The sequence below is a fragment of the Triturus cristatus genome, chromosome 2_2, assembly GCF_964204655.1.
Source record: "Triturus cristatus chromosome 2_2, aTriCri1.1, whole genome shotgun sequence".
Classification (NCBI taxonomy): domain Eukaryota; kingdom Metazoa; phylum Chordata; class Amphibia; order Caudata; family Salamandridae; genus Triturus; species Triturus cristatus.
The window spans coordinates 221,584,637-221,604,286 of NC_140582.1; the positions used below are offsets into that span (position 1 = coordinate 221,584,637).

A 19,650-nucleotide genomic window follows, 5' to 3' on the forward strand; every position below is an offset into this window, starting at 1 on the left:
TGTATCTTTGGCCAGCAGGACCCAGGAGACCAACAACTCCAGGAGCCTCAGAGTCATCTTCATTGGGATCTAGGAGCCAGACCGAAACATCATGGTTATAGCCAGAATGTCCCACCCTCTAGGTGAAAGCCACAACAGAGTAGCCTATCCAGAACAGCTTCTATGAATAGGAGTGTCTGCAAAGGGGTCACATGTCAATTCAGCACATTCATAGTGAAACTCAACTATGTCAGGAGGTTTGCATTGTCTGGAGATGGTTGACAACTGCCTGGGGCATGCCTGGTTTCAACAGCAATTCATCAAGATAGGTTAAGAATGGTACCACCAAACTTGAGAGGTGTGCTGTGACCACCGCCATCACGTTCGTGTTCAGCTGAGCAGCTCTGATCAGACCAAAAAGGAGCATTATAAACTAAAAATGCTCCTGGGCCATTGTGAACCACATGTAGTGGCTGTGGAATATGGAAATAAATGTCTTGTAGGTCTAACACCACATCAAGTCACCGGGGTGTAGGGCGGACAGGACATGGGATAACGTGAGCATATTGAGTTTGTCCTTCCGCAGGAAGGCATTGAGAGGGCGAAGATCTTAAATAAGGCGGAGGATTCTGTGCTTCTTTGGCACAAGAAACCCACCCTATCGGTGATGGAAGGGATGGCAAGGTAACAGATAACTAGGAGGGCGTTGCCAGGACAATTTGTAGGACCCACTTGTCTTAAGTGATGGCATGCAGTCTTTGGAGAAAATATCGGATTCTGCCTCAGACAGCATGTCTGGCCAGGACACACTAATGGTTTTGCTGCAGTGGCTGTTGGAGGGGCGGAGGACTGAGCTGCACGTTGTCCTTGCTGTCCTGAGCTTTGTCTTCCAGAACCATGGCTACGGCCATAACAGGGCTGAAAAGGCTGCTGGGCTGGGAGGGGAGTCTGGTGTTGGTGCAATGGAAAACCTCTACAATAGCCACAAAGGGTGAACCTGCTGGTGGATTTATCTTATGGAAGCAGAAAGGCTGAAGGAGTGTGCTGTGGTTCTGCTCTCTTTGAACCTCTCCAATGCAGAGTCCACTTTCTCACAAAAAAGGCAAGAGCCATAAAACAGCATGCTCATTACGGACACCTTGACATCCCTGGAAAAGCCAGTAGACCTCATCCAGAAGTGGCAACGAGGCCACACAGGTACCCGCCGCTGGGCCTAAGCAGTCCGTTGTATAAATCCACAATGTGTGACAAACTATGCCATATCACAACCCTTTTGAATAGCCAGGGTAAGGAACGCCCGAAAGTTGGCTGGAACAGCCAGTAAAACTTGAGCCACAGCATCCCACAGGGCTTGAAAGTAGTGGCCTAGAAAACAGCTGGCATTCACAGACCGCAGGCCCAGGCTGGTAGTGGAGAAAATCTGTTTCCCAAATGTGTCTATTTTTTTTATTCACAATCAGGTGGAAGCAGCAGAACAGGCATAGGGATTTATTTTACAAGTGGATACCTGAATGCCAGGCTCTCTAGCATCGTGTGTTGAGAAAGAAAGTCTGGGTAGCCTGGTGTGGGACGATGGCAAAGAACGACCTGCCTATTAACGGGCAGACCTGAACATCGTTCTGACCAAGTGCCCAAAAGGGCCCCTTACATGAGAGCAAGGTCTCTGTGGGAGTATGACCAGGTTAAAGAACTTCAGTCAATGCATTAGTCTCCACCTCCTTAGTGGGGAGCAGTAAATCTAAAACCTCTACTGCTGTTTACATAACAGATAAAGAGGCCCTTTCCTCTCAGGGGGCACACAAGGGTAGTATCTGTGGAAGTATCCAGCCCAATGGCATCATACAGTTTTACATACCAGTTTTCCTCATCTTATTGGGTAAAATAGTTATCCCCTTCATCATAGCTATCATTAGCCAAGTCAGTGCAGAAATGATTGTATAAAGTTTTGGTCCTACCAATTGGTAAGAGCGAGGTATAGTAATCTGAAGGATTGCCTAGTGACTGCATGCCGCTTGGAGCCAGGCATGATTTCGGTCGAGGTGGATTCTGCTCAGAGTCCGATAGCAATATGGGCTGTACATCGATGTCAATATGAAAGAACTGGCAGATGGGATAGTGTCTGAACTGAAGTTAGCACCGTAGCCAGTGCTGAACCCGATGCGAGTTTGAAGGGGCAGAGACAGCGCCGAGGGGCCCAAAGGCCCACCAGAGAGAGAGACGCTGAAGTGCTGAATCTGAGCAGTATGGCTTCTACTTGATGCGATGTCACCAGGACCAAACTCTGAGTCAGTTTTGATGAAAACCAGAAGGCATGTTGATGCCCTTGCACCTTCTCTGGAGTCCGAGAGTGGTGGGAAGGGGTATATTATTGGATCAACCTCTTATGCTTTTTCTTGGACCTACCTGAAGCCTTTAACTTTGGTGATGATCTGCTTCAGGAACAGGACCTTCCTTTTGACTTGGACTGGTCACGGTATGGAGTCTTCTTGTATTTGGCAACGTAAAGTTTGGCCATATGGTCCCATATGGCCTTTCGAGTTCATCTGGGCTCAGTCGTCACAAGACCTGAAATCTTGTTCCGACCTAGGCACCATAAACAGACCTTGTGAGGATGTCAGTCCCTTCACGGTTTAAACCCGGTCATCTTACCGGGTGACATTATCCCTTGCACACTAGATAATTTGGAAAAAAGTAATTGTGAAAAGAACAAGGAGAAGCTCCGATTCACATCCACTGTAAAGAAAGGAACTGACATCAGTGTGCATGGGTGGGGTGCTTGTATGGGGTTCTGCTTGTCATTTTCGTAGCGGAATGACGTTGTGGAGCTGCACAACAGAACCTACAGGCACAAGAGTTCTGCTTTTAAAGATTCCGGATCCAGTCTGATGCCTGAGGAACATTCATAAGGTGAGGAATCTGCTATAAGAATTATTCATGAGAAATACTTTTCTGGGTATGTCGCTAAATGCCTACAACTCCCTTTTAAGCATTTGAATGTAGTGGCCTCCACATGTTGCAAAAGAGTTTGTTATTGATTTCTCTCATCTCATCGGTTTCTAATAGTCTCTAAAGTTTTGGCCTTATGTCATTTAAATGTTTGGGGAGAACAATCCTATGCACTCCCATCTGGAAAATTAATGGATTCATGTCCCACATTGGGGCTGCATAAATTGGTAAGTAGGCCTCCATTAGTTTCAAATGAATGTATTTATTTCATGTTTAAGCAGTCATGCACCCATTGCTCCATGCCTTCTGCCCCATGGTTCACCCAGGTCATGATCAAAGTCAAATGGGCTGCACATTAGAAGAGAGTGCATGGAGACAGTCTTTTCAAAGAACCTAAGTCTAAATACTCTTTTGCATTGACAGACTATAAGAAATCAACAATCTTTTGGATTAGATTTTCAAAATTGTGAAGGCATTCTGTAATCTCCGTAGTGTTCAAAAGAAAGTCCTTCCATCTTTCTGTGTGCAAACCTTGGTCTTCTGTCTTTATGGAGGAAAACCAAACTATTTGTGCTTCCTTCTATAACATGCATTTAGGGAGGGAGCGGGAGGGAGTGAAAGAGATATCACTGCTCAAGTCCCCCACCTTCATTGCCGCGAACGGTTCATTGGACTTTTCTGAATCTGACCTCCAGCATCATGGAAAAGAGTCACATTAGCAGTCCAACTATAGAAAAGAAAAGTGTAATTTAAGATCAGGGAGGCACAGCCACTTTGAACGTTCTCAAACGGCTGCCAATACCATATTGTCACAAAGATCTTACAGTCTGCATGGGACAGGAAATGGCGAAAAAGCATTAGATTGGGTTGCCTCATTTCTAGCATCATTTAAACGGGCTATGGTTTGCATTGGCAAATCCAGTGGGCAGGACCAAGTGATCTTGCCAATGCTTGTTCTAACCATTTATTTCCTTTATTTATTTTGTGGCGAGATTATATTCATACTTACATGTTTGTTTCCCTGTTGGGTTGTAATCCATGATCTTTCTTCAGCATTCAATACTAGTGTGTGCTAAAAAAACAAACCTTTGTAGAATTGTGGTAGAACGAGTAAAAAGCCAACTTAAATATAAGTTTTTGATTGTATCAAAAATTTATTTTAACAGAAACAACTCAGAAGACAATGATTTTTAAATAAACATGGTCTATTCCATACATTTCTTCATTGGTACCTATGTTTAAGACAAGTTTAAATTAACAAAATACATGGAATTTTGTTTTAAATTCTGCTTATGCTGCCATCTTCGGCATTCAGTTGTATCGGCTTCTCTTTCATTATGAAGATAAGCTGTTTGGTTCAGCAGAGCTGTTTTTTCCTCGAAGTAACACAGGTTCAAGTAGTGCAAAATGCACACATATAGAACAGTCAATTCATAATATCTACAAAACATTTTTTTTTAAAAGAAGTTTGTCCAGCCTTTTCTTCCTTTCTTTTTTTGTTAGACTGCCATTACTTTGATCCGCCCCATACTCAGCATCAAACGAAGCAACTCATAAGCAGTGCATGGGAAGGCATCAACCAAACTTCATTTTAACACACAAAAAAATATACAATCAACAGAACAAAGCTATTACATTTACATTAACAAACAAAAATGAAACTTAAGTGGGTCACAACTAGACTGGTTTTCTGTGTGCAACTTCCTCAGGAAACATCCTGAATCATATGAATGGTCTGAACATGCAGCCAAAGCCCTCCCCATGTACAAAAGAAATGCCCTTCAAACAAAGTCAATGATGTCATAAGGCAGAGAATTAGGTCTGAATAAAAGCTATACATATCTTACATTTCCTGCGAATGTGCGCATTTAGCAGACAATGAATGGACTGGCTCAGTAAATTGCCCATGTTTCATAAATAGTTATTGCTAATATACTATAAACAGTGCTTACTGGCAAAGGCAGTATTAAGTTATGGCGCAGAACTGCCATATTTGTCAATACTATAGAATAAACTAGTGTTAAGGACTTTCGTCATGACTAGCATGCTAGTCCTTTGTAATGAAGAAAAAAAGATAAGCTTATATACAATTACATGAAAGGCTAACGCATTGCCTGTTCAACTGTTACTCCTTGATAATTTTTTTGTAACTAAATAAAAACCAGTCCAGTTCGCCACAATTCAAGAACATTCAGACAGAAAGCAAGCTAGTAAGTACAGACAGTGAAGTAGCACAGAACAATGTAATACACCCTGCATTACAGCTTGCTTATAATCTATGCCCCTTGAATCATACCGGCTGAGAACAGAAATCCCAACTGAAATATGACTAAATCAACTGCATAAGGTAAGCTATCTATCAGTAGACTGTTTGACAATTAAATATTTTAAGAGTGTATACAATTCAGTTAGTATTTTTACTCACCCTGCCCTTTTTTATTACATATGTATATATTTACAATAATTGCTGTGATTTTTTTTCAGTTTACTGGCAATGAACAAAATACATGCACTTTTTTTTGCTTCAGAAGATATTACATATTTGTGTCATGAAATTACATTCCCATCAACAATATGACATTTTATAACAAAATAGCTCATGTGAAATGTTCTTGAACTGCGGTCTCTCAAACCTACCCGGACAATATTCACTTGCATATAAACAAAAAGAAACAAAAAAACTCACAGAGAAAAAGAGGGACGGGACAGAAGCATGAGGGGTTGGAAGAAACGACAGGCTAAAAACAGCTTGGGTGCTGGCAACATTTCACAAGATCAACCTGCGTGAACCCACCACCAAGCTATTCAAAACCATTAATCTCCACACGGTTCATTGCACTGAAGAGAAATAGACTAAAATCCGTACCCTCCAGCCGGTCCACTTGTTCAAATTGTATTTTTCGTTTTGAAGGAACAGGAATGAAGATTCAGGTTTGCTCTGCAGAAACAGTGAGAGGTAGTACCTTTGCTAAGTGGCTCAGGAAGTGCAAAGGTTCAAAAATAGTGTAGCTGCCCAACATTTAAGCGAACGACACTTTAGTCGCGTGCAGTTCGCTCCACAACGCACACCATATCAAGATACTGCTCCAACTCAGAAGTACTTGTAATGGTGGATGGTGCAATAAAAAGAGCTGCCCAGAGCCATAAAAAAACATCCCAAATCTTAAAAAGTATTTTTGAAGGGCGAGCCAACATAATGTTTACTGCAGAGCAACTACGCGGGAAATGGGTCTACGGGCCAAGTGCAGTGAATCTCCCTTTGCTCAAACAAGAAAAAATAGGATCCACTGTACAAGCTGGCATAAACTAAAGATGGAATTTGCTTTCACAGAGGCAAGTGCCATGCAAAAAATAAATTAAAGGTCAGATACCAAAAAGATACATGTAATAAAACTTTTCAAGTTACATATCATTAAAAGCATTTATAGAAACATAATTTATAATACTTTTTCTTTTTGTTAATACGCAGTCCCAACCAAGGTTATACATCAAGGATCTCCTCGGCAGTGCCACCACAGCGTAACCTATACCGTCCTGTCCTCCAGCTGATCGTTGGGTCCCACAAGGCAGATAGAAAGATGTATATCGTCATAGATTCTCGAATGAACCAAGCTACGGCGTAATCGAGCTTTGAAAAAGATAAAGCACCACCCTGGGAATCGAAGAACAAATTACATGAATATTTAATCACTTTCAAGCCATTAAGTACAACAGTTAATAGTACCCAAGAAAACCAGCTTTTGGACAGAGTAAGAACACTGTCTAGTCTAAACTATTTATGACCGCATTGGTTCTCGCTAACTGGTTCAATTGGCCAATATGTTCTTTTTGACTTCATCAAATATCTGCTTGCACCAAAAAGGCTTTCATACAATAACAAACTATATCATAGTATTTTTCTTTTTTATACAACCGGGAAATCCAAGCACATGCTAAATATAAATGAACCATAGGCTTTATAAAGCATTTGACTGTTTTTGCTTTGTGAAGTTGTGATATAGCACAGAGGATGGTAGAGTGTTGTACACGTTTTAGAAGCATAGATGCACAACTTGGCAAAACACTACAGAGTAACTACACTGTAGTAGTTGCAAGCAGTACATTAAAGGATTCAGTGCAGCAAAAACTATGTTGTGATTTTAGTGGCTTTGATATGGTCAAACTAAGCAGCAACCATGGCGTAAAATAAGGATATGAACTTGTGGAATACCACATGGAGAAATTTGCTATCTATTGCTTGTACCATCTCTGCAGTCCTGAGGTCTCCACAGTGTCTGTCTGTGTGTGTTGATAGGAGCTTAGATTGAAGCCTCTGGCTAGGAGCTGCATTAATATAATGGGGACTTGAAAAAAGAAAAGGAACTCACCTGCACACTCGCTCTCCGCTACTCTCTACATATACTTGTTTGAAACACTTTAATATCATAATGTTCCAACCCCCTTCGTGCCATTGCAAGTAAAATCTCAACCATTCCCAGAAAGTCTGCCTGACTTTGGAAATGACAGTGCTGTTCTAATTTCTGTAGTACAGCATAAAGAGGATGCAAGGATTCTTAAGAAAGGTGAGGGCTGCAACATGCCAGTTTACACAAAACGCCAAGAACGAAGAAGCACTCTTGAATACAAGTATCATTGTACTTCTGCACTGCATGGCTTATAAATTCAAGGACTAGGTAAAACAGAGTGTAAGGCAGTGAGACGGAAAAGCCAGGGAGAAGTGGATAATCAACATTTAGCTTAAGATAGAGCTAGGCCACAATGTTTCACTGGAGCTTGTGCTCTGTGCTAGAAAAAGCAAGAGCACGGAGGCCTAGGTAGGTTCTCTTCAGATTTAAGCATGAGGTACGTTGCATGCAGTGCTGCGTTAGCAAGTGTTACTCCTTTAGAGAGCGCCATATAAAAGTGAATATTTCATGTAATATAGGTACATTTAGGTAGCATTGCCATGTCTGACAAAGTGCTGGTCGATGGATAGCATGCTTTTTTGTACGTAGCAGTTGACATTTTGCTTTAAAGTAATTTCAGTCATTTCCCTATACCATATAAAGGTTCTAATGAACTGAAAATCTAAAACAAATGCTCAGAAAGTACATTTTAATTTGAATGCCAGTGCCTGGCAAGCTGGCAGAATAGATAAAAATGTCAAAATCCATACATTTAATCAATGGCACATACCTGGACACCTTTCAGTTGAATGTAGTCAAAGATGAACCATGCCAAGCAGTGGCACATAAAAAATACCATGATGTCCCACTTGAAAATATGATGTGCTGCCCAACCAATAATTAAACTGGCAACAAAACATTCTGAGATGGGTTCACAGACAATTGTAGCAGGCAGCATGTTTATTCGCAGTTTGGCCCACCTGAAAGAAATGAGGAGGAAATCTCAACTACAAAATCTCACTGGCGGGTAGCGGCACAGCCATTTCCAAGTTGCTTTAATTGTCAAACACTCATTTACTGTATCCACAGAAATACTGTATGTGGTACCGGCAAAGATTTATGTGGGATTTTTAAAAATATTTTAAAACTGATGAAATCTGATAAAATAATACTTACATTTTATTCTGGTTTTAAATACAGTACTTATGTCCTTACAATGGGAAACTAAAGACTACTTCACTAGTGTTACACATACTGCCAATTTTTGAAAATTAAAAATTAAACAACATTCTAAGCAACATGTATGTAATCGCCATTCAGTATTATGTCTAAAATAGCAATCAAAAGAAGAAAAAACAAATCATCAAGGACAGATACGAGCTACCACGAAAATGTTATCCAACAAATATGCACTCAGATAAAACATTCATGGCACTATAACCAGCAACAATGATAACATATCAAACGCTGGCATTCACAACAGTGCTATGTGGCCATGCGAAATCCGGCAGCTTTTTACTGGCTCCAAGAGGGCAAGATGGACGTCTAGGTTTGTATGGGGATGTATTATGATGTGTACATGTGAACCTAACCCGGTGTAAGCACTTTTAAGTGCCTACGGAGGAAAATAAAAAAAATATCTAGATAGTTATAGGATGTTAGAATATTCCCCACGCGAAAACACTATTATTTTGCACTCTAAGCATTAAGGGACAATAGTTGAGCTTGAGCCGCATGGCATTGTCAAGTGTATATATCTGCCTTGACCTTTCTTATAACAGGCTGACCTCCTCAGTTCCTTTCAGTGGAGGTTATAGTAGTCATGACTCCGCATTACAACGCACACAGAGGTGCAATGTGATACACAGCAGGCATAATGTAAAACGTAATGTTACTTACTTGAAATCCTTGGTTTCAATCATGAATACCTCCCTTGATTGAAACTGAAAACCCCTGGGGTCCAATTCATTAAGTCATGGGAAAGTATGGAAAAGAGTACTCCTGTAGTACTTTTATGTACTCTTACATGACTTTTTGAGTTGGTCCCAAAACATCAAAAATAGGAAGATTTCGGTCATAATTATAAGCTGCAACTACAAATAGAAAGGACTGAGCCCCGCTCTGCACTTTTATGAATAAGCAGTTGTACCCTTTGGGCCGATTCACAAAGACAGGTGGGAGTCCGTATAAAGATTACTACTTCCCATACTCATTAATGCTTTTGTAAATTGCCCCCTATAAATGTCTATGTCTGTACAGGATGCCGCAACACTTTTTTTTTTTTAAACAAATCTTTTGATAAACAATGTTTTTCTGTAATCTGCATTTTCTTACTTTGCATGTGAAAATCAGAAATAAAAGTAATGTTTGAAATGTGTAGATCTGTAAAAGGGTTTTTTAAATGCCTTTCCTATAAATGTAAATGAAAAGGATGTGAGGATGATATTTCACAAAGGAGTGAAGAGGGACCATAAAGAATAATGTTATGTCATGTTACCAAGCATTTGTAGCGTGCACAGATACCTGGAAGTGTCCCGGTGCAAAAGGCCTATGCGAGGGTGAGCAGAAGTGAGAATAGCAGCTAAACCATTTAAAGAGTAAGGTTTTCAATTGCTTCTTGAATGTCCTCAGATCATGGTTATTCCTGAGCTCAAAGGGCAGGCTATTCCAGGCCCTAACCGCCCTAACGGAGAGGGAACTCCCTACCGTTCTGGTAAGGCGGTAGCGTGGAATGGCAACAAGGCATTGACCTGTTGACCGGAGGGGTCCGGATGGCGTATAGAAATTAAAACGTCTCCTAAGGTAACAGGGTCCAGTTTTGTAAAGGGTACCATGGGCGATGGTTAATGCCTTAAACAGGATGCGCTGTTCAACAGGTAGCCAATGCAGCTTTTTTATCTGGTAGCAGGGCAGGCCGCTATAAAGGGAGTTGGCATAAACAAGCCGCAACAGGATGAGAGCGCGGGTCACCATTTCTTTGGCTGCTTTTGGCAGGAGCGGCAGAAACTTATAGAGAAGCTAAAATGTACCAAAGCACACTCCTGCCAACCTATTAATCTGAGTTCGGAATCTGAGGTCCTCGCTAAACCATACCCCCAGGTTTTTTGCTGGACTACCCAGGGTTTTTGGCTTGGGGAAGCCCGTGGGCACAAGTCATCTCGAAAATTCGGCGGAAAGTTTCCATAAAGAAGGACCTCCGACTTTTCCTCGTTGCATTTGAGTTGGGCCCGAGCCAGCCAGTTAAAAACTTCCGTCAGGCAGTTTTTAGCTGATTCCACGGAGGCCTCATCTTTCCTCCATGTGAAAAGCAACTGGGTGTCATCAGCGTAAACTATAACTTTGGCACCCAATTCTTCCGCCAAATATATGAGTGGAGTCATATACACATTAAAAAGCAGAGGGCTAAGCATAGAGCCCTGAGGGACGCCTGTAGTAATGCTTCTTGGTGTGGACGAAAAAGGCGGTATCCACACTTGTTGAGATCTGTTGGTCAAAAAGGATTCGATCCAGTCCCCCACCTGACCTGAGATTCCAATGTTAGACAGGCGAGCTAAAAGCTGACGATGTGGAACCGTATCAAATGTGGCAGAGAGGTCCAGTAAAACCAGGGCCGCTCTGCCTCCAGAATCACAGCAGTCCCTAATGGCCTCTGTTATCTTAACCAAAGCAGTCTCGGTGCTGTGTGAGGCTCTAAAACCGGACTGAGACAGGTGAAGAGCACCAGACGTTTCAATAAACGAAGACAGCTGTTTAAAGACTGCCTTCTCACAAACCTTCGCCACATGATTGTAGCTACTACAATACAAAGTAAAACTGGACAATAAACTTATTTATGTAACAAACCATGCAAATAAAGAGTTATACAACAAATTTAAATTGATCTAACACGATGATGGCTTTAGAAATCAAAACAGAGATAAAACAGACAGATGAAAACCAAGAAAGGTAATATTAGTGGACAGGTAAAAAATGTTTTTAAAATAAGACGTTTTTCTGTCAACAATGTCTGAACTGCACAATCGTACACGAGGAAACAGATCAAATTTTAACAGTATGGCACTTGTAATTCATAGTACTGTATATATGCGAACCTCTGCGCATGTAAATGTTATCATGGTGGGATGAGGGACTGCTAAAGTGAGGTAGAATGAACACCGGCCACATGTTGAACTGCAAAACTTGGACTCACCCGTAGCAAGGCATGTTATATAGGAAAGGCACAACTTTAATCAAATTAAGGTCATAATTCTACAAATGAAAGTCCCACTACCATGGAGAAAACGAGCATAGACTGAAGCAAGATGGCTAGAAAAACCTGATGTGTAAGTAAGAGAGGGCTCAGGCGATTCAAGACATGCAGTTCTTAGTCTGAACAGTAGAAATACAAGTAAAACAAGAGACCTACTTAAGTCAGCTATAGAGAAGAAAAGCAGGATTAAAAAATACTTGGAAAAGAGATCCGCCGAGGAGGAACCGCCATGACAGAAGGTGCTTAAAACAACGCAAATATTATTTTGATGATATATCCAGCACTAAGGCTTTGTGTGGAGGGTAGAGTACCCTGATATTTTGGTTGTAAGAGATAAGTTTTAATCTACTGGAACTTTAATGAGAACAAACCGTTCTTTATGCTTTGGTTTACAGATATGAAGATATGGGCTTACAAGGAAGGTGTGATGCACTAACATGCACGGATTCTGAGATACTTTGCTCGAAAGTAATGTTTTAACCGATTTTGTGGTTTAAGATTATAACATTTTTGAGAAGAGATATAAATGAATAGAGCAGTTCTGTGAAGTAGGATATTTACAAAATGAGTGAGGAATGCACACACCAATTGCCAGGCGACTGGATTTATAATGTCCGAGCAAGGAAAAGGTCACTGACGACACAACACCCAAGTACAAAGTATTGACAGAAATAAATGAAACTTACGACAGTGGCCATAACTTTTGTACATACTTCTAAAAAGTAAACATGATCGAAACTAGACTACTAGTGCATATTTTCCTTTCTTTGGAAACCCTGCCTGTCGTTCACCTAAAGCTAACCAGGTGGACCCACTATCCCAGATGGTGTTGCAGCGACAGCTGAAAGGTAGTTTGGTTTAACCATGTTGTGCAGTTGGATATTAGAACTCCAGGATTTTGATTTAAATAATTTAATTGGGGAGGAGGAATGGGTCAAGTGTGTTTTTACAGGAATTCAAGTTCTTAAATATATAAATAATAGCAATGTCATGACAACTTCGATGTTCATCTTTCTTTTCAGATGTGCTGCAATTGTTAAACCAAGACAGCAAAATTAAAGCGAAAACAATAAAAGCAGAAACTGCAGAAATAGCCTGAAGAGATACCAAAAGCAGAAATCGAAAAGACTAAAAAACAAAGGCCAGAACCTTCTGGAATCTTCAACGGCTGAGCATAAAAAACACAAACTGGGGGTATTTAGCTGAAGAAAGATGTGGGTGCAGCTGGGACAAAAGCCTTAAAGTAGCATCAGTTTATTCTCTGTCCAGTCTATGTTACATATATATATATATTTTGTTTAAAGAACTTTAATTCCTTTTAAACAAACATTTTGAATAGGCGCTTAAAATGTCTCGAGATCTCTTACCTGAGAGAATTAATCTAGTGGCCAAGCTAGGTCACGAAACTCATGATGTAAAAATCTATTCCTATGCCTGCCCATTTAAGAGCAAATGGGACATTTTGGTCTTAGTTGTGTGTGTCTAGGACGATCCAATGGCACTTCTGTACAACAGTCAAGCTCAAAAGACACCCAATTGAACAGACTAGCTTTGCACCGGACAGTAGTGGGACTGTGGGGAAAACCGCGGTTTAAAATCAACCAAGTAACCAGAGTAAGTACATTTTGGGGACGCTGATGCTGGTGTGTGCAAGAGCTGGACTGTCTGATCCTAACAGGAAGACCCTTGCAGGCATTAACTGAAGTACGGTAAGATCAACTCATGGCTCTTTGGTCTCCTCTGAAAATCTAAATTCTCTGAATAATTCACAAGGATGACAAACAGGTAATGAGAATACTCCCAATATTTATGTCGCAAACACACATGACCACAACTAGATCTTTAAGAACTAATATGTAAGGCAGTCCCCTCTTCAAAGTACAAACTTTGGGGTACCAGAGGTCCGGTACAGATATAAAATACTTCATAGTTTAGCTGATGCTTGGTTATAAAGATCTCTATATTTTGGCCTTCTTTGCAGAAAATACGCATTAAGTTTCAGCATCACAATCAATTTCAGGGAATATGTAGTGAAACCGAATAAAAGTGAAATGCTGCTAAATATTAGCATAACCAACTAGGAACTCGTCGAGCAAATTGAAATGCTGTGGTTAGATTAAGTTTCCAAGGTAGAATTTTGAGGCGGAATATTTGCTTAACTTGAAACACACCTAATAAACAAACACAAAATTTAGATGCGCAAGCAAAATAAAAATAAAAAACCACAATGAATACCTTTCAAAGATAAAAGGTCTAGTGTGTGAAATTTAAGCAACAACAAAAACAGGAGTTTGTATAACAACATTTGAAATTTACCTTATCATTCTGGACTGAAACTGAGAAATGGAATATGAACCAGAGTTCTGCATTGCAACTTGAGTGGCCATGGCAAATTTCCAACCTCTGAAAAAGAAACAGTGTGTACAGTTTAAAAAAAACACGCAGTAGCTATAATCTATGCAAAAAAGTCAAGGGTGCTCTAAAGCCTTGGAGAAGAAAAGCACAAGCCAATTATCATTGACGTGAAATACACAAAATGCAATCAAAACTCTCAAAGGTCATGTTATAAGACCCTTTCAAACAAATAGGTCAAAGCGATACCTGTGTGCATCCCATACACTTCTAACATTTTTAGGCATTCTATCACAAACCTACTGGGGATATGGCTAGGATGGGAAAATTGCCAACGATCTCTAATGCTTCCTTGATTTATTGACCAACTGACAAAGACATTATTGTTGAAGGTCCTTCAAGGGACCCAAATTATGGTCCGCAAATGGTCCAATGTAGACCTTCGCATTTCCAAACTGGGAGGGTGCGGGATCATTCCTAAGAGGGAACTAAATGTCCATTAGAAAATAATTTAGAACTGTAGGAGGTATTGAATGATAAATGTAACATTGTTGCACCTTCAACAATAGCTTTAGTAAGGTCCCTGATACAAGTAGTAAACCTTTAGTTTGACTCAAATAATAGAGACATGAGGCAAACGTATTGGCTTCTAGAGTGTACTTGGAGGAAATAGAATACAAGCTCGTAATGCTCTCTGTAGCCGAACAGTGAAGATTGTGGAAAGATGCACGAAAAGCAAAAAAGCAATACTATACAAATTCTACTAACAAAGTAGACTGCAGCTTCTCACAACTCTGTGACATTTTACAGAACTACACTGAGCTAGCCCTTATTGATATACAAGTAATGCTCTCCAAGGAACTAATGGAAACCCTGAGTCCGTTAGTTTCAGGAAAACAGAGAGGGAGAGAACTGCATTGATCCAAGTATCAACGTTCACTGAGCGCTGTAACATGGAAGCTTAGATGTGCAAGAATCATCGTACCCTACTGAAACATTCCAAAGTGGTCACCCATCATAAGAGATCCTATACTATCAAGGCCATAAAGCCAGAACCAAGTGTAGTCTGCATAAAATCTCAAAGTGGAGCTAGCATGTAGTGGTTGACCATCAAGGGGCACATTATGTTTAGGATGTAATGCTTGTACAATCAGGCAACGTAGAAGAATGACCTACATCATCTAAAAGTTATTTTTCACTATATATAGGCTAAGTGGGTTACTCGAGTCCTACAACAGCAGTAGATGGTCACCAGCAAAACACCGAAAGGTGTACAGTGTTAGGACTAAGACCTAGTAAGAAGGTAAAACCATGGAATGCTCTTCCAGCCAGAATACAGCAAAGCATTAGAGGTTCAAATCTTTGAAAACTACAATTTTTCCAAGTGCTGGTGGCTATATTACAAATACGCAGGGCACCATGAACCCATTTCATTTTATTATCTTGGACTCTGTGACATTAAGGCAGCCAGGATTATGCTTAGTGCGTGGAAACAGAAAATTTCAGTTTACGCAACATCCTTTTATGAAAGCAAACCAAAACCATTAAAAAAAACGTAACCAAGCAACACAACCCAATTCTGAAGACATTTAATAAGACAACAGCTCACCACTGAAACTTTTAAAATCGGATGTCTGCTAAAGGTTGCTGTAGGTACAATATTCCTCAAGTGACAAAAAAAGGAGTGCTACTGTGCCCAGTTTTTCTTTTTTTTACCCTTTGCATTTCTGCCATTGAAACGGACATTTGGAAGTCCGCTGGAAGTGTTGCAAGATACCAGTTATGTTCGCAAAGTGTACTGGGCTTTGCTGGTCAGGAGGTGGAACTAAAGTGTATCGCATTTCCTACTGAGGGATGGCAAAAAACCATGACTGGTGGCTGCCGGTTGCAGGCCAGTGGCACATGCCCTTGAAAATAGTAAGGCCCGCTGCTGAATGTCCCGTCAGTGAGTTTGTTACATCACCAGGATTGAGGCGGATTGTTTAAAACACTGCGCAGGAAGAATTGTGGCCGATGGAGAACAAAATGATAGTGAATGCTGTACAAAATGGCGACTCGCCTTCATAGTTTAGCCATACATGCTGCTGAACCTGGTTATCAGTTTTAGCTCACCTTTCACCTCAAGCATCGCCCTTTTCTTATCTGTTTTGCCTGGAAGTGTTTAACCATCTTTATACCATGGCTTTAAGTTTTTGGTTTCTCTCAGGTAAATCCGCATTCCAGTGACCATTTGTCACTGGTGAATCAGTTGCCATGCAAAATCCCTGAAAGTTCAGGAAGATGCATTCTGTCTGAGTTGACTGACATCTGATGTTTAATTGTAGCTTGACTTTTTATTTTGCACTAGGGGGCCCCAAAAGAGCATTAATTACAAACCGACTGGCTTTGAGCTTGTAACTTGCACTTCACCTACGCTCAAGGTGGAGCTCTGTGCACCAGCCCAGAAAAACGATTATCAGGGCTGTGTGTTGCTGTTTTGCTCAAGTCCAGGGCCTATAATTCTGAAAGAAGCCAGCTGCTGTGTCCTGTCCCTGGAAGAAAAGGAATCAAGACCGTCGGATGAGGAGATAAGGCCACTAACCAGAAGAACACAAGTCTCAGCAGAATGAATACTGAATTAAAGATGCCTTGCAGAGCTAAGATTCAACTGCCATGAGAATCGTGCTGCCCAGATCATTCGCACAAAACTAAAATCTTAAAAGTGGTTAGGAACCTGTAGCGAGTGTTGCAAGATCATCCTGTGGTGAGCCTGCATCCACCCTTGACTCTGCACAGCCTACATCTGTACATTTCCAGCTGATCAGCAATTATTTTTCCTGCTCATCCTAGGTGTTGGTTGAACACGGACTCTTCCCCACACCTCTTGCACTGAAACCAGATTCTTAGACCAGCTGGAGTTGTATGTAAGTGGTCTTCCCTGCCTTTTCTACAACACCTACAGGACACCAAGACTCTTTCTGAATGTGTAAACTAGTCCTTTGGCAGCCTGAAAAATCATCAGCCTTGGATGGAACTCCATTTGATTTTGGAAGGCGAGTATATAGGTAACTTCCTATTCTATCTACTTTTGTACAACTTCTCAGCCACTCGGACTCAAAACTAAAGAATGGCCATTTTTGCAACCACTGCCGTTAAACTATGTGAATCCATGTGAATCCATGATCAGAGATTACACTACAGATCAGACAGGGAAATAAAACTTGCTTGTGACTCAAGTAGTCTGGATACTAAACTAGACAACCGTGTGGCAAGATGGACAGAGAGCCCTCCTGATTTATGGCCTGTGCTGACTCAAGGCAAACATGGTTATTAAGAATGTCCTAAAATGGCAACTAAGCCATTCATGCATCAACCACTGCAAGGAATAACTAGGAGGATGGTGCCAATCAACAAAGCAGTAAAACTACAGGAGACTGCATTTGGCACTAAGATAAATGAGCAAAGAAGGACAATGTACTAAAATGAACAACTGTTTCACAACAAGATTTCAATGGACTACCTAAATTAACACTTTTTCTGACTCTATGAAATAAGAAACTTCAGGTTGGTGGGAGAGCAGAGCAACGATACTTCTATAACAGGTCATTGCTTGGACTAGCAAATGTGCTGTACATTAGGGGTGGCCGGAATTTGCGAAATTAACTTTCGCAAATTATCGCGAAAATGTTTAAAATTATTGCAAACAAGCGGAAATATCGCGAAGATGCGGAAGTTTTTTTCCGGCATGTTCGCGAGATTTTCTGCATGGTTGCGGGTCGCCAACTTACCCATGTGGTTGCTTGCGGGCGCGGCCATCTTGTTTTGAGTTGTCTCGCGGTGCATGATCGCGAGAAGAAAGACGTGATCGCGCGACGCATGACGTCACTGCGGGCGCAAACTGTCGAACGCGACCGGATCAAGAAAACTTGTCGGCGAACGCAGGGATTCAGGTAAGGCGATCGCGCGCGCGCGAGAATGTATTATTTTACAGCGCGAGCAAGAAACAAATTATCGCCAAGCTGCGGAAACCGGAATTTGACATTTTTGCGCTCTCCGCGGAACGCGAAAATGTCAAATTATCGCAATTTCCGTGAACGGAACAAAATTTTCGCCCAGGCCTACTGTACATTACACGGATGTCAACCTGTAGTAGAAAGGTTAGCCAAAGTTGTAGTCTTGCATGGACTTTGTCAAAAATGGAAACTCTTTGTCATACCCCATTCATCAAGGTGCATGGTTATAAATAAGAAAACGAAGCAGTGGGTTTTTTCAGTAAAAGTAGGAAGAACGCTAAAAGTGATAACCATCTGGTGTCTGTTCTCAACCAGCCACTCGGCCAGAATCCTAATATTTAGTTAACCAAGAGACGATTATAGTAAACGGAAAAACATTTACATCAAGCACCTCTGATCCCACAGAAATGACTGCTACTTTAGTGCCATTTTTAAATTACTATCAAAGCAACACTTTGATACATATTCGATATTAAACCACCATGGAGGACATTTTTAGTGTCTCACACCAGCTTTGTAATAAGGACTTAAGTTCAAAAAAGGCCCCCATATCCCCAAGCAGGTTATTACATGGTTCAACAAGGAATGCTGCCAGGCGAATGAGACACTAGTTGAAGCGGTTAAAATAGTACCCGAGAGGCAATTTCTGTTGCCCGTGCACACTATAAACGCATTATTGCATCCACCAAACTAAATTGGATAGATAGCAACTGGTTAGCATTAGTTGCTGCTGCGGAAGAAAATGACTCAGACATTCTGGCGTATCTTCTCGCATGGTAATGCTAGGTTTTTGTTTAGCCCTTGAGAGCTCTCAATTCAACCACAGCACTAGGTAGATCATTTTGCCAACATTTATGCCAAAACCAAATGAAGGGCCACAGCTTTCATGGCTAAAACTGCCAGGCGCCATTGCTATAAATGGCTCTATTTGCCTCACCTTCTCTGAAACTCCTAGTGGTATCCAGGCTAGGAAACCTGGGCAGGACCTGGGTCCCGATAAAGTCCCTGGTAACCTGTTTCACTCCGAGCCTACTGTATGGGGACCATATATTAATGCTCTGTCTAATGGGATACTTGCAGGTGGGAAGATCCTAGAGTCCTGGCGTGGTGCTGCGATCATTCCAGTGTAGAAAAAGGATGACAGTAATTATCATTTCATCAGCCTTATTGATAACCTTCAGAAGATCTTCTGTCGCCCAGTCCTGGCTAGACTTCTGGGGTTGGTCGAGGAGGCCTCCATCCTATCCCCATTACAGGCAGGTTTTCGTGCCAAGGTGAGCATGATAGATCAAATCTTTCACTTGGTTGTATCATCTTGAATTATCTTAGGCTCTCCAAGGGCCATTTTTATATGGGCTTTGTGGATCTTAGGTTGATCTTGTGCCCAGAAATAACTTGTGGTACACCGTAGCATCCATGGGGCTAGATCATGTACTCTTAGACATCCTTATAAGATTACACAACAAAACCTTTGCCCAAGTCAGATGGGGTTTGGGTGGAGGAAGTAACTGACCGCATATCTGTAGAGCGTGGGCGCATCGAGGGGGTGTACTCGCACCAACACTATTCTCGTATATAAATGATGTGGTGAAGCATCTATGTAACTGTTTGTATGTTGTAGATTAGGAGGATGTTAATTTCCTGCACTGCTTTTTGTAGACGACATCCTCCTGGTTTAACGAACCCAAGCTGGGCTACAAAACATGTTGAATTAATTACTGCGACCTTCGCAGGTTGGAAGTGAATA

The 19,650-nt window shown here is 41.2% G+C and overlaps 1 protein-coding gene across 1 annotated transcript in view; it reads right to left on the reverse strand.

Moving 5' to 3' along the window:
• Window positions 1–4,059: 4,059 nt before the first annotated feature.
• UGCG (UDP-glucose ceramide glucosyltransferase) overlaps window positions 4,060–19,650 on the reverse strand; it is an 88,676-nt gene continuing 73,085 nt past the window's right edge. Inside the window, exons 7-9 of the mRNA XM_085641274.1 lie at window positions 13,876–13,962; window positions 8,101–8,290; window positions 4,060–6,577 (exon numbers count right to left, since the gene is read on the reverse strand). Of these exons, the coding sequence (XP_085497400.1) occupies window positions 6,407–6,577; window positions 8,101–8,290; window positions 13,876–13,962 (448 nt within the window). The 3' untranslated portion in view covers window positions 4,060–6,406. The remainder of the gene's footprint in view (window positions 6,578–8,100; window positions 8,291–13,875; window positions 13,963–19,650) is intronic.